Below are 16255 nucleotides of genomic sequence, written 5' to 3'. Positions count from 1 at the left end.
GCCACACAGCGGCCAACAAGACCCTGGAACATGGAAAGGCAACGTGCTCTTAAAAGTTTCTCACCAACTACCTACCTTCCGACTCCACCCCTAACTTGCTTTTTGTACCAGAAAACAAGTCAACTTTGTTTCTAATGCCACAGAGAAAGGAAAAGGCGGGGAGGGAGAAGGAGGGAAGGAAGAGGGAGGGTGAGGGGGTAAGAATGGATGCATCCTAAGTAAGACTAGAAGGGAAACCGCCTGAGAGCTGGGGTGGATTCGTCCCATTTCCTGCACCTGAGCCCCGCTACACTTGCCACGGTCAGGGCGCAGAACCGAGGACAGGAGAGTGACAATCCAAGGCCCATTCAGAACAATCTACCTTGTGTGCCCTCCTGAAAAGTTAAAAAGGCAGAAAACTAGTTTTTATCTGTAAGAAAATGTTTATTCTTTTGAACCCCACAGGAAAAAAAATAAGAATGCAGCCAAGACCAAGTATTTAACCAAAGTAGTGTCCCAAAAGGCAGCAAAATGGGGGAAACCTCAACACAAAGTCAGCAACAATTTTCCATGTTTCCGCACAAAGATGAAAAAAGTCTATGGCAATTCCAAGAAACACTTTCATGGTGACAGTTACACAAGATGACTCAAAAATGCAAAATGGCAGCAACATGCACACCTGGCTAAAGCTAGAAGTTTTTAAGCCCAAAATAAGATCTGTGATTAAAAGGATGATTCTTTTTTAATACTTCTATTTTGCTGACTTGCTTGTCCTACTTAATTTGCTTTAAATGAGACGTACATGCCAATTAACAGGAAATTGTAGAACTATGTCCTTCCAGAATCCACGGCAAGGAAGTCAAGCCAATCTGTTTGGTTTCTGAATTTTCCTAGTTTCCAAATACAGTTTTGCTTTGCCCCTCCCTCTCCCAGACCCTCCCTCCACCCCCACCCTGATTCTTAAAACACTTCCAAAGGTTGCCAGTGCAAACACTTTTCTACCAATGTATAATACACACTTGAAATCGAAATCTTTGTGCAGAATTTTGAGTTTTAAACTCTTAAAAAAAAAAACAAAAAAACCCTCCTTGGCACAAGAGCTGAGGAATTGTCAAGTTTCTTTTAAATCGTCAAACACAAGATGACGAAGACTGGAAAGCACAGTTAAAGGAAATTAAAACGAAAACCAAACCTAGAACTGCAGCTTCTATTAGCCGGCATTGCAGTCTCTCGAACACAACCACCACCCAGCTCCCCCTCCCAGGGTGCCTGCCTGGAGACCAGTTCAGAACACTGTGGTGCTTTCTATGAAAGAAAACAGAAGGTGTGGCTTGGCGGTAACAAACAGCCCAGCTACCCACCAGTTTCACAGCAGGATCCGTAGTGAGCTTGATAGAGAGAGAAGACAGATGATGGTAAAGGGGGAAATCGTTTAAAATCAAGTTTCCTCTTGAATGTCTTTTCCCAAGGCACTGTGAACAAGACTGCTGCTAGCTAGTTTCCAGGAGTAGACACACCGATGGGAATATACACATTTGAGACACGAACCCTGTGACAGTCTCACAGCTGGTCTCATCACCTGAGTCTCTCCCCTCGGCTGAAATGATACTCCTTGAATTTGTTTGGTCCTTGGAGGGGTCATCAATTTTTGTTTTATGTAATATCTTCAATGCAGCTATGGGATCAAAGCTGTGTTAGGTTACTGAACCTTTTCACACTAAAAACTAAAATTTTTCATTATCATCCCATGTGAACCCAATGTGCAGGTTTTGCTTGCTAATTTAAGAACAAAACAAAATTAAAGGGCTGAGAAGCAAAAACTCTGCTTTTTTTTCTTTTTCTTCAAGAGGAAACTGTAAGAATACATAAAAGGCAAAATTGGCTACTTGAAATCCAAGAATGGTTTTAATGTATTGGCCGAGAAAAATAAACTGCAAAGTTCTGTGAGGTCTTCTAAAAATTTACAAGAAAAACTGATGGGCAGTTCTAATCAGACTTGGATGTTATCTTTCCCCCCTTTTTTAAAAACGACAACGTATACAGTCCCACAAAATACAATATCAACTTTTTTTTAATCTTGACTGCCAGAGACGCTCCTTTGTGATGCCTTCTGATAACCAAATGGCTGAACAAAACACACTGTTGGCCTTCATTTCTTCAGGGGCTGGTAAACAGAGGCATTGGGGTCGAGTCCAGAGGGGCTGGTCTCCACGAATTTGGAAGAGTAGTGGGGGGAGACGGGGCTCAGGGGGCTGGCGGCAGCGCTGTATGCTATGCTGGGCATGACGGCCATGACTTCAGCTATCTTCTGTTTTAGGTCCTTGATTTCCTGGTCTTTCTGAAGAATTTGTCCTGGAAGATCAAAGACCCACCATTAGTGAGAAGGAAGGGCTCACCCAACACAGTGGCCTTTTGGGCCCATCAATCCCAAGTGGGTTCAACTCCAGCTTTGATGGTTTGCAAGGGGAGACACTTTTCCTGTAATGGGCCAGTAAATATTTTAGAAACTGTGAGCCACATACTGTTCTTGTCTTTTTTTTCAAGACCATAGTAAAATGTAAAAACTATCTGCAGCCCACCAGTGGTACAAGAAAAGCTGGCAGGCCAGACGTGGCCCATGGGCCGTGGTGTGCGAGTAGAAAGCAACTGTGTCTAGGCAGGTGTGATGAAGCACACAGAGCTCGGGCACCAGGAGCCACGTGCTGAGCTCGGCAGCAGCAGGGTGGCCTAAGAGGGGGCTGCTCTTGACTTATGGCTCTGCCTCGCGAGCTGAAACACTGCTCTGGGAGGACAGAGCATCTCTGAGTCGGGGCAAGCAAGGAAACCAGCTCCCGCCTGCCGCACGGCCGCTTCCCTTCTGTGCTCTGTGTTGTTAACTCCGGAGGTTTCTGTTTCTACTGTATCACAAAGCTGTCCCTGCTCCTTCCATCTAAATCAGACCCTAGCCCCAGCCCCCAACTCCTCAATTCTCAACACACCATAACTTCCCTTTCTGTCACTTTCTTCTTTGTAATAATGCTAATAATCACTATAGCTAACACATATGTGCCAGACACTGTTCTAAGTGCTTGCACAGATGAATTCATTTACTTATCAAAACAACCCTCTAAGGTGGGAATTATCATCATCATCCATTTTATAGATGAGGAAACTGGAGCACGGAGAGGTGAAGTGACAGATCTGGGATTGAACACGACGCAGTCTGGCTCCAGAGTCTGCATTCTGTCTCCTATGAGTGTTGAAATGGGCGATGATTAGTGCCCCATCGGAGAAGGCAATGGCACCCCACTCCAGTACTCTTGCCTGGAAAATCCCACGGACAGAGGAGCCTGGTGGGCTGCAGTCCATGGGGTCACTAAGAGTCGGACACGACTAAGTGCCTTCATTTTCACTTTTCATTCATGCACTGGAGAAGGAAATGGCAACCCCCTCCAGTGTTCTTGCCTGGAGAATCCCAGGGACGGGGGAGCCTGGTGGGCTGCCGTCTATGGGGTCACACAGAGTCGGACACGACTGAAGCGACTTAGCAGCAGCAGCAAGTAGTGCCCCATATCTCTCCCCTGGCCCACGAGCTCTGTGAGGGCCAAGACTGTTCCCCCTTTTTCGTCTTTGCCAAAACCGTACTGCCTGGCTCAGCGCAGAGCTGAGACCCTGCAAGGTATACATCCTACCAAAGTCATTCAGCTATCAATGGCTGAGCAGGATTTAAACCCAGGACCACCTGGTTCCAAAGCCAACACAATCTCCATCATGCTTTTGGTCCACTAGGGGAAGAACACTTAGGAGGAGCCCTTTTGAAATTTAAATGCTGAAAAAAGTAAGAGGTTGCATTTGAGTTGCACTCATTTTGAGTCCTACAGAAGATGGTAATGTATTCGAAATGTAAGAGAGTGTGCTGGCAGATTTTAAAAAATGATATAGCAGAGATGAAAGCCATTTTGGAACCAGGATGAATCAAATGATAGAGAAAGCAGGAGAAAGGCAACCAGGGGTTTGATTTAAATTACAAAGTTGGGTTCCTATTAGAATATTCCGAGCATGACAGAAGAGAGAAGTAGTGGGGAAGGCAGAGGCAAAGAGCCGCAGACAGGAACTGCTCCCTCCGGCTTCCTCCACGTCCCCTCAGCTTCAAGTGAGCATCAAATACCCTCCTTCTCTTTGAACAAAGAAAACCTCAGATGAATAAAATACCTAATAGCATCTGATATATGAGCCACTGAATCTTCTTTTCCATGCAGATTTAAGCTTGGTTTCTTTAATCAGTAATGTACAAACATTCCCAGAGCTTTGGCAAAGACAGCTCTCTGCTTCTCTGTGGCTTTACAGGAATTTCCGGGCCAACAAGGAAGTATAATCCGTGTTGAGAAGCCAAGCTCCCCTTGGCTACTCTGAGACCAGGTGCTGCTTCCCTCCAGGAGGTAACCTCTTTCGAGTCTGTAAATCCAAGCAAACGGGAGGAGGCAGAGAGAGGGTGGCCACTTCTCAGGGAGCTGAGCCAGGCAGGCAGAAAAATACAGTGTGTGCTCAGAAGTCTGGCTCTAAAGCAGGATTCCCAGGAAGCTTCTTTTCAAATGTCTTTCCTTGAATCCGCAGATTCGTAAGTCTGATTCTCAACCCTCTTCTCTTCCTGCTCCATCGCTGCCATCCCAAGCCTCTCCTATGGCTTCACTGACCCCGCAACCCCAAGGGGCCCCAAATTCCCACGGACTGATGAGGACCTTCAGCTCAGTGTCTGGGAGGCAACTTCAGATCAACGCATCCCAAAGCAAACTCACTTCTCGTTCCTTAAATCTGTCCCGCTCTTCTTCCAAGGTTTCAGCAGCCCTGTTGGAACATGTCACCCTCTTCCCTCCTGAAAATCCAGGAGTTACATCCTCTAGTACTGTTTCATTCACGGTCCCCCTAATCCACTCTCTTCTTCCACATCCCTCAGCTAGAGGTCACTGGACTGCTCCCTTGGACGTTCTCAGCACTTTCTTTCCTTCGCTTACACTGTTCCCTCAGATAACAACGGTCTTCCCTGCCATTCTCTTCTTTCAGAATTCACCCTTCAAGGTCATGTACCTACTGCTATTTCAAAATGGATAACTAACAAGGAGGCCCTATTGTATAGCATGTGGAGCTCTACTCAATTTTATGTGTCAGCCTGGATGGGAGGAGGGTTTGGGGGAGAATGGATATATGTATATGTATGGCTGAGTCCCTTCACTGTTCACCTGAAACTTCCACAACATTCAGTTCAGTTCAGTCGCTCAGTTGTGTCCGACTCTTTGCGACCCCATGAACCTCAGCACGCCAGGCCTCCCTGTCCATCGCCAACTCCTGGAGTCCACCCAAACCCATGTCCATTGTGTCGATGAAGCTATCCAACCATCTCATCCTCTGTTGTCCCCTTCTCCTCCTGCCCCCAATCTTTCCCAGCATCAGGGTCTCTTCAAATGCGTCAGGTCTTCGCATCAGGTGGCCAAAGTATTGGAGTTTCAGCTTCAACATCAGTCCCTCCAATGAACACCTAGGACTGATCTCCTTTAGGATGGACTGGTTGGATCTCCTTGCAGTCCAAGGGACTCTCAAGAGTCTTCTCCAACATCACAGTTCAAAAGCATCAATTCTTCGGTGGTCAGCTTTCTTTATAGTCCAACTCTCACATCCATACATGACTACTGGTATTAACTGGCTATATCCCAATACAAGATAAAAAATTTGAAGTATTAAAAAAAAAAGAATTCACCCTTCAAAGTCCATTCAACGGCCCCTCCCTTAGGAAGTTGCCTTGACCCCTCCTCTGGCCTTTCAAGCCGCCTGCCTCCACCGTGTGGTGGCAGGCCTTATGTGTGGCTTTCCCTGGTATGGCACTTCTCATAGCGTCCACGCTATCCTTGCCCTAGTACTAAGACATTATCTGCCTTCTTCATGTGCATTTCCTCATGAAACTAAATGAAATCTTCCAGAAACAACATGGAAAATGAAAGTACAACATACTGAATGTAGAAACACACTTGAAACACACCTCCCTGGGACACTCAGTTTTAACACTTTATTGACTGGAGACAGTAACACCACAGGCATTAGTTCCTGCAGAAATCCCCTGGTCAATAATGTGTCAAGAGTGTAAAGAGGTCCCTAAGACCAAAAAGTCTGAGTGCCACTACCTGAGTGGAACCTCAACTAGAGCATGTCTTGTTCATCTTGTCTCCTTTTCACCTTCTGGTAAATGGTTCACGTAGAGCAAGTGTGAATGCTCTGCAAGTACCTGTTGAGATATTCTTTTCCTTCCACTAAGTCAACCGCTTGAAAAAATTTTTCTTTAGTCATCTATTTGTGGCTTATCAACTTCTGGAACAAAATCTAAATTTCTTTTCATTAGGTCATGTCAAGTCTCTATTCCCAAGCCTTCCAAAGCTTCCCATGGCATTTGGAATAAAGTCCTTTCCATAGGCGGCAAAGCTTGGCAGAATGTGGCTCCTGCTACTTTTGATCCTAAAAACTCTCCCCGTCACTCAGGCTGCAGCCCCACTGGCCACGACGCAAGTTCCCTCTAGACACTTACCTGCTCCCTCTCTCTCTCCTCCCAGTCTCTGCTCAAACGCTACCTACTCAAAGGCTCTTCCACGTCCCCCATGTCAAACCGGCAGCGCCCCCTCCACCCCAGCACAGGCTCCCTTGCCACTGCTTTCTTTCCTTCACTGCACCCCTCCATGTTATACGTCTGCCCGTTACCATCGGTCCCCTCGGGGATGCTCACAGTGTTTGGTACACAGCGAGTTTCAGTAACATCTGCTGAGGAACAGCCTGCCCTCCAGACCCTCCTCCTTCCTGCCCTTATCTGCAACCTTTGCTCCGGTCAAACAGAGCCAGCAGCGCCTCACTCAAGCTGCTTCTTCCCTTTAGACGGCTCTCTTCCCTTTCCGCTCACTACACCGTTTCTTCACTGGGCTAACCCCTTCTCATCACTCAAGACCCAGGGGAGACATCAGTTCCCCTGAGAAATGGCCCTCTCTAACTCTCTAGACCGGCTGAGTATCTGCCGATGTTCCCAGAGAGCCCATGCATCCTGCTCCATTGGCACCTTTTGGTGACCCTGCAGTTCTCTACATACTTCTACAACACTCTGAGCTCCTTGAGCACAGAAACTCATACTTTTCCCTGTGTGCCCTGCTGGACATGTTCTCATCTCAAAATGCGTCTGCAAAATGAATTAATGTGATGATTCCCAGATGCTCATGATGGGCACTTATCAAGCGACTGGAACTGCAAGCGCAAATGCCCTTGGTTAGAGCTCTAAGGAAGCTCTGCTCTGTGTGTCCCCAGGCCTCCCTGACCTGGGCCTGCTGCTCGCCTACCTTGGGCAATCTCGAGCTGTCGCTTTGCGTCCCCCAGTGCAGAAAACAGGTCCAGCTTGATTCTTGTCTCTGCACTCAGGCTGTTCTCCAGGTGCTGTGTTTTATCTTGCATGGCCGAGAGGGCTGACATTAACACCTCAGTATCCTTCTCATTTTCCTTATACTTCCGAAGCTCCTATCAATATCATCAAAGCAGCAATGTTACAAGACAGTTTTGGCATCGATGTCTACAAATTAGCCTGAAATCACAAATAAAATCCCACCATTACCGACCTGGCCCCTAGAACACAACATGCTGCTTCATAGGTTTAGACCTTACCCCTTAGAGGGAGTGTAAAATGTATTTACACAGTGATGTGCACATACAGAAACAGTGACTGTGTTGGGGTATTTCGAGGTAACAGTGGACTCTGTCTCCACAGAAAACACTTTCTTAAAATCCTAACTCAGAACCACAAAGACCCTGCTGCCAGTTGCAAATGGTGCTATAATGCTCTAGTTAAATTAGCCAAAACTATACTCTCAACTTAAAACTGTAAAAACCTTAAATTATTTTGATTGGGTATATTCCAAAATAAACCCACTTAAAACATCAGATGAACACACCCACACACATATACACTGATATTTTAATATTTTCATTTTAAGAGAAACTGAAACTTATTATAGTGAATTAAAAAATACTTAACAGTTCAAAGAAGAAAATAAAAGTCACCCAAAATCCCAATGCTGCAAAAAATTTGACATATCTTCTTCTAGTCTTTTTTAAGCCTATGTATCTTTTAGCATAATTGAAATCACATTAAATGTACAATTTTCTAAAAACTTTTATGATCTACAGTTCTTTAAAAATACAATTTTTATTGACTAGATAATATCCCTAAATGTATCAGTTCAGTTCAGCCACTCAGTCGTGTCTGACTCTTTGCAACCCCGTGGACTGCAGCACACCAGGCTTCCCTGTCCATCACCAACTCCCAGAGCTTGCTCAAACTCATGTCCATTGAGTCAGTGATACCATCCAACCATCTCATCTCTGTCATTCCCTTCTCCTGCCTCAATGTTTCCTAGCATCATGGTCTTTTCCAATGAGTTAGTTCTTCGTATCAGGTGGCCAAAGTATTGGAGCTTCAGCTTCAGCATCAGTCCTTCCAATGAATATTCAGGACTGATTTCCTTTAGGATGGACTGGTTGTATCTTCTTGCAGTTCAAGGGACTCTCAAGAGCCTTCTCCAACACCACAGTTCACAAGCATCAATTCTTAGGCTCTCAGCTTTCTTTATGGTCCAACTCTCACATCCATACATGATTACTGGAAAAACCATAGCTCTGACTAGACGGACCTTTGTTGGCAAAGTAATGTCTCTGCCTCTTAATATGCTATCTAGGTTGGTCATAGCTTTTCTTCCAAGGAGCAAGGATCTTTTAATTTCATGGCTGTAGCCACCACCTGCAGTGATTTTGGAGCCCAAGAAAATAAAGTCTGTCACAGTTTCCATTGTTTTCCCATCTATTTGCCATGAACTGTTGGGACCAGATGCCATGATCTTCGTTTTTCAAATGTTGAGTTTTAAGGCAGCTTTTTCATTCTCCTCTTTCAAGCAAAAGGCTCTTCACTTCCTCTATGCTTTCTGCCATAAGGGTTGTGTCATCTGCATATCCGAGGTTATTGATATTTCTCCCAGCAATCTTGATTCTAGCTTATGCTTTAACCAGCCCAGCATTTTGCAAAATGTGACAATATACAGCCCGGACGTACTCCTTTCCCAATTTGGAACCAGTCCGTTGTTCAATGTCTGCTTCTAACTGCTGCTTCTTGACCTGCATACAGATTTCTCAGGAGACAGGTAAGGTGATTTGGTATTTCCGTCTCTTTAAGAATTTCCCACAGTTTGCTGTGATCCACAAACAACTGAGACTTGCCTGGGGGTGTCCAGGAGTCTCTGGCGGAGGTGTGGGTCGACAGTGGCCTGCTGCACGGTCGGGGCACTGAATACAATAGTGCCTGCACAAGTCCTTTCAAAGGAAGCCGCCATTACCCCTACCATTGTTTGGCCTGAGGGAGGGAACACAGCCCCTTCCATCAACAGAAAAACTGGATTAAAGATTTACTGAGCATGGTAACAGGCAAATTTGGCCTTGGCATGCAGAATGAAGCAGGGCAAAGACTAATAGAGTTTTGCCAAGAAAATGCACTGGTCATAGCAAACACCCTCCTCCAATAACACAAGAGAAGAGTCTACACATGGACATCACCAGATGGTCAACACTGAAATCAGACTGATTATATTCTATGCAGCCAAAGATGGAGAAGCTCTATACAGTCAGCAAAAACAAGACCAGGAGGTGACTGTGGCTCAGATCATGAACTCCTTATTGCCAAATTCAGACTTAAATTGAAGAAAGTAAGGAAAACCGCTAGACCATGCAGGTATGACCTAAATCAAATCCCTTATGATTATACAGTGGAAGTGAGAAATAGATTTAAGGGCCTAGATCTGATAGAGTGCCTGATGAACTATGGAATGAGGTTCGTGATATTGTACAGGAGACAGGGATCAAGACCATCCCCATGGAAAATAAATGCAAAAAAGCAAAATGGCTGTCTGGGGAGGCCTTACAAATAGCTATGAAAAGAAGAGAGGTGAAAAGCAAAAGAGAAAAGGAAAGATATAAGCATCTGAATGCAGAGTTCCAAAGAATAGCAAGGAGAGATAAGAAAGTCTTCTTCAGCGATCAATGCAAAGAAATAGAGGAAAACAACAGAATTAGAAAGACTAGAGATCTCTTCAAGAAAATTAGAGATACCAAGGGAATATTTCATGCAAAGATGGGCTCGACAAAGGACAGAAATGGTATGGACCTAACAGAAGCAGAAGATATTAAGAAGAGGTGGCAAGAATACATGGAAGAACTGTACAAAAAAGATCTTCACGACCAAGATAATCATGATGATGTGATTACTAATCTAGAGCCAGACATCTTGGAAAGTAAAGTCAGGTGGGCCTTGGAAAGCATCACTACGAACAAAGCTAGTGGAGGTGATGGAATTCCAGTTGAGCTGTTTCAAACCCTGAAAGATGATGCTGTGAAAGTGCTGCACTCCATGACAGCAAATTTGGAAAACTCAGCAGTGGCCACAGGACTGGAAAAGGTCAGTTTTCATTCCAATCCCAAAGAAAGGCAATACCAAAGAATGTTCAAACTACCGCACAATTGCACTCATCTCACATGCTAGTAAAGTAATGCTCAAAGTTCTCCAAGCCAGGCTTCAGCAATACGTGAACCGTGAAATGCCTGATGTTCAAGCTGGTTTTAGAAAAGGCAGAGGAACCAGAGATCAAATTGCCAACATCCGCTGTATCATGGAAAAAGCAAGAGAGTTCCAGAAAAACATCTCTTTCTGCTTTATCGACTATGCCAAAGCCTTTGACTGTGTGGATCACAATAAACTGTGGAAAATTCTGAAAGAGATGGTAATACCAGACCACCTGACCTGCCTCTTGAGTAATCTGTATGCAGGTCAGGAAGCAACAGTTAGAACTGGACATGGAACAACAGACTGGTTCCAAATAGGAAAAGGAGTGCATCAAGGCTGTATATTGTCACCCTGCTTATTTAACTTATATGCAGAGTACATCATGAGAAACGCTGGGCTGGAAGAAACACAAGCTGGAATCAAGATTGCTGGGAGAAATATCAATAACCTCAGATATGCAGATGACACCACCCTTATGGCAGAAAGTGAAGAGGAGCTAAAGAGCCTCTTGATGAAAGTGAAAGAGGAGAGTGAAAAAGTTGGCTTAAAGCTCAACATTCAGAAAACGAAGATCATGGCATCTGGTCCCATCACTCCCATGGGAAATAGATGGGAAAACAGTGGAAACAGTTGTCAGACTTTAGTTTTTTGGGCTCCAAAATCACTGCAGATGGTGACTGCAGCCATGAAATTAAAAGACACTTACTCCTTGGAAGAAAAGTTATGACCAACCTAGATAGCATATTCAAAAGCAGAGACATTACTTTGCCGACTAAGGTCCGTCTAGTCAAGGCTATGGTTTTTCCTGTGGTCATGTATGGATGTGAGAGTTGGACTGTGAAGAAGGTGCCGAAGAATTGATGCTTTTGAACTGTGGTGTTGGAGAAGACTCTTGAGAGTCCCTTGGACTGCAAGGAGATCCAACCAGTCCATTCTGAAGGAGATCAACCCTGGGATTTCTTTGGAAGGAATGATGCTAAAGCTAAAGCTCCAGTACTTTGGCCACCTCATGCGAAGAGTTGACTCAATGGAAAAGACTCTGATGCTGGGAGGGAGTGGGGGCAGGAGGAGAAGGGGACGACCAAGGATGAGATGGCTGGATGGCATCACGGACTCGATGGACATAAGTCTGAGTGAACTCTGGGAGATGGTGGTGAACAGGGAGGCCTGGGGTGCTGTGATTCATGGGGTCGCAAAGAGTCGGACACGACTGAGCAATTGAACTGAACTGAGCATGGTCCCACCCTTCAGAACAAGACTCAGCTTCGCCACCCCCTCCCTCCTCCGTCCCACCCCAACCAGTCAGTCTCTCCCATCAGGAAGCTTCCATAAGCCTCTTATCCTTATCCATCAAAGGGCAGACAGAATGGAAACCACAATCACAGAAAACTAACCAAACTGACCACATGGACCAGAGCCTTGTCTAACTCAATGAAACTGTGAGCCATGTCATGTAGGGCCACTCAAGATGAACGGGTCATGGTGGAGTTCTGACCAAACGTGGTCCACTGGAGAAGGGAATGGCAAACCACTTCAATATTCTTGCCTTGAGAACCCCATGAACAGTATGAGAAGGCAAAAAGATACAACACTGAAAGATGAACTCCCCAGGTGCCCAGTATGCTACTGGAGAAGAGCAGAGAAATAACTCCAGCAAGAATGAAGAGACAGAGCCAAAGCAAAAACAATGTCCAGTTGTGGATGTGACTGGTGATATAAAGTCAGATGCTGTAAAGAACAATATTGCATGGGAACCTGGAATGTTAGGTCTATGAATCAAGGTGAGTTGGAAGTAGTGAAAGAGGAGGCAAGAATGAACATTGACATTTTTAGGAATCAGTGAACTACAATGGACCGGAATGGGTGAATTTAATTCAGATGACCATTATATCTACTACTGTGGGCAAGAACTCTTTAGAAGAAATGGAGGAGCCCTCATAGTCACCAAAAGAGTCTGAAATGCAGTATTTAGGTACAGTCTCAAAAATGACAGAATTATCTCTGTTCATTTCCAAGGCAAACCATTCAATATCACAGTAATCCAAGTCTATGCCCCAACCACTAATGCTGAAGAAGCTGAAGTTGAATGGTTCTATGAAGACCTAAAAGACCTTCTAGAACTAACACCAAAAAATGATGTCCTTTTCATCACAGGTGACTGGAATGCAAAAGTAGGAAGTCGCGAAATATCTGGAGTAACAGGGAAGTTTGGCCTTGGAGTACAAAATGAAGCAGGGCAAAGACTAACAGAGTTTTTCCAAAAGAATGCACTGGTCATAGCAAACATCCTCTTTCAACAACACAAGAGACGACTCTGCACACGGACATCACCAGATGGCCAAAACCAAAATCAGACTGATTATATTCTTTGCAGGCAAAGATGGAGACGCTCTATACAGTCAGCAGAAACAAGACCAGGAGCTGACTGTGGCTCAGATCATGAACTCCTTATTGCAAAATTCAGACTGAACGATTATACAGTGGAAGTGACAAACAGATTCAAGGTATTACATTTGATAGACGGAATGCCTTAAGAATTATGGATGGAGCTTCGTGACATTGTATAGGAGGCAGTGATTAAGACCATCCCCAAGAAAAAGAAATGCAAAAAGGCAAAATGGTTGTCTGAGGGGGCCTTACAAATGGCTGAGAAACGAAGCAAAGCAAAAGGCAAAGGAGAAAAGGAAAGGTATACCCATCTGAATGCAGAGTTTCAAAGAACAGCAAGGAGAGATAAGAAAGACTTCCTCAGTGACAATGCAAAGAAATAGAGGAAAACAATAGAATGGGAAAGACTAGAGATTTCTTCAAGAAAATTAGAGACAACAAGGGAACATTTCATGCAAAGATGGGAACAATAAAGGACAGAAACAGTATGGACCTAAATGTATATGTACCATAATTTATTAAATCTCCACTATTAGGATTATTTTCAATTTTTTTTGCATTTATTAATATATACCACTGTGATGTACATCTTTGTGTATGAATCATCGGTGAGATTTAAAAATATTTACCTTAGGCTGGAATGTGAGGAAAATATTTTTAGAAAATACGTGGTCTTTCCAGAACATTATCCTTCCACCAGCAACATATAAGGCCTATTTCATTGCACCCTTACCCAGGCTGTTATCACTGTTTAAAAATTGTTTGCTAATTTCACAGACTATAAATGATACCCAATTTTAATCTGTCTTTGGTGATAGATAAGGACATATTCTTACATTGTTATCAGTCATTTGTATTTTTTCCGTGAATTATTTATTCATATCCTTTGCCTATCTTCTGTATATTTGAGCTTTTCTTGGCAATATTTATGAGCTATTTACATATTGAGAATATTAATCCCTTATTTATAACATTTGTTGCAATATCTGTATCTGCCCCAGGTGATTAAAAAGAATTTTTTTTTCCACTTTGTGATTTATTTATTTATTTTTTTTAACAATTTTTTTACTATTCATTTATTTGGCTGTGCTGGGTCTTCACTGCTGTGCATGGGCTTCTGTTATTGCAGTGTCTTCTCTTGTCTTGGAGTTCAGGCTCTAGGGCATATGAAATCAGTAGCTGTGGTGCAAGGGATTCGTTGTCCCAAGACATGTGGGGTCTTTCCGGACCAGGGATTGAACCTGTGTTCCCTGCATTGGCAGGCAGATTCTTAACCTCTGGACCACCAGGGAAGTCCCCACTTTGTGATTTAAAGCAAAACGCATTTCTTTGCCTGTGGAATTTTGACTTTCTTTGGCATTTCTTTTTCTGTGCTATCAGGTGAGTGTCTAATTTTCTTCTTTCCCGTTGTCTAGCTCTTCCACAGCCCTCACTGATTCACCCTCGCTGTTTCATCCATTTCTGCACACTTTAGGCTTTGTCTCTGGGTCATCTATTCTATCTGCCACTGATTTTTTATGAGTTCCCTATAACTCAAATTACTGTAACTTTACAACTTAAGACATGAGTTTTAAATGTCCCTTTAAAGACCAACATCAAATACTCTGTCAAGGTATACACAATCCCCAAACTGGCACTGTCCAAAGAACCGGCAGTTTTCCTCTACTCCATGCCTTGACTGGCCATCTGTGAGGCTCAGAGCCATCCAGAATGGTCAATTCCCTGGCAACTGATACAGAGTTAGGGCTAAGAAGAGGTGTATCAGTTCCATAGCACACTAATTTGGCCTGTAACCTGAAAAAGTGAAATGAATCTCTGGTAAACCAAATTCTGGTATAAAACATGTCAGGGATCAATATTTCTGGCTTGTCTTAGAATCCAGTTAAATTAAATATAGCTTGAATGAGCTGGACAAGATGAGAGCTTCTTCTGGTCATGTGGAGATTTTCAAATGCGATAGGGTTTGGCTTGTATTAGCAGGGACCATCTCCTCATGGCAGCACAGAGCACAAATCTAAGAGGAATTCAAGTGCAATGAAGTTGGCTGTTCCTCCCTTACCTGAACTTTCAGCTCTAATTCTCTGATCTGGTCTTCTTTAACCTTCATGTCCATTGTGAGCTTCTTGCCCTCTGCTTCTAATTCTCTGATCCGATTTCGTAAGGTTTCGGTGCATTCTCCCCTTTTAAAAAAGAAGAGAAAGGAAAAAGAATTCAAACAAGTATAGGTTTAATCATACTTCAAGACCGATATTTTTCTTGTACTCACAGAATCAGATTTCGGCTTTTGGCTCAGTCTGCTCATTCTCTCTCTACTTTTATAAACTCAAAAATGACCTAAGATGATTACTAACTGGGAGTCTTAGATGAGCCAGATGCTAAGCTAGTACTTTTACCCATACTGCCTTCTTCTCCATTTTCCAGAGAAGAAAACTGAAGCTATTTAGATATAATACTGAAAAAGCAAACACAGTCCCAAGGTTGCCAACTTGTCGGTCACAGAACGAGGTGAGAGCTGAGGTTTTCCCACTTTGCCAATCCACCAAGCTTCCCATCAGGCAACATGACCTGGAACAACGCACACAAGCTGAGCAAGACAGAACCAGATGTCTTCTGTCTCCAGCAGAGGGCAGTGAGCTAGAAACATTTTCACTTTTGAGGAGCTATATACACTGCAAACATCACCTTTCTTTAGGCATGATATTTTGACAAGCCTGAGGTAAATAGAAAGAGAAGGAAGCAGCATTAGAGTTGCTTGTCAGGGCTATAATAAGGAAAAACTTAAAAAGATGATGATAACAGCAAGTTCAAAGCTGATGAACCGTTTAGGCCTGGTGGAGTAGGTATCCTTTGCCCACAAAAAGGAAGGTCCAGAGAGACTCTTTAAGGTTTGAGATTTATTTAAGAATAAAACAGCCTCCACATGAATGAGGGCCTTCCCTACTGGCTCAACTGGTAAAGAACCCACCTGCAATGTGGGAGACCTGGGTTTGATCCCTGGGTTGGGAAGATCCCCCGGAGAAGGGCAAGGCTACCCATTCCAGTATTCTGGCCTGGAGAATTCCAGGGACTGTATAGTCCATGGGGTTGCAAAGAGTCAGACACAACTGAGCAACTTTCACTTTACTCACATGAATGATGGCAAACAAGAACCATCCAAGGGTAAGAGAGCAAAGGCAATAAGCTTAACTGAAAGCAGAAGAGATTAAGGACAGAGACTGAAACCAACATACTGATTCTCAGGCATAAGAGACACTAAACAATATGGTTAAGAAAATGTCATATCCA

The 16255-nt window shown here is 43.9% G+C and overlaps 1 protein-coding gene across 1 annotated transcript in view; it reads right to left on the bottom strand.

Annotated features, from left to right (window-relative positions):
- Positions 1173-16255, bottom strand: part of TMEM57 (transmembrane protein 57) — a 69929-nt gene continuing 54846 nt past the window's right edge. Inside the window, exons 9-11 of the mRNA XM_018056052.1 lie at positions 15030-15150; positions 7323-7497; positions 1173-2331 (exon numbers count right to left, since the gene is read on the bottom strand). Coding sequence (XP_017911541.1) covers positions 2129-2331; positions 7323-7497; positions 15030-15150 — 499 coding nt within the window. The 3' untranslated portion in view covers positions 1173-2128. The remainder of the gene's footprint in view (positions 2332-7322; positions 7498-15029; positions 15151-16255) is intronic.

This window comes from Capra hircus, chromosome 2 (assembly GCF_001704415.2).
Source record: "Capra hircus breed San Clemente chromosome 2, ASM170441v1, whole genome shotgun sequence".
In the NCBI taxonomy this organism is placed as follows: Eukaryota; Metazoa; Chordata; class Mammalia; order Artiodactyla; family Bovidae; genus Capra; species Capra hircus.
Note: the sequence above shows the minus strand (reverse complement) of the source record. Positions and strands in the feature narration are given on the sequence as shown.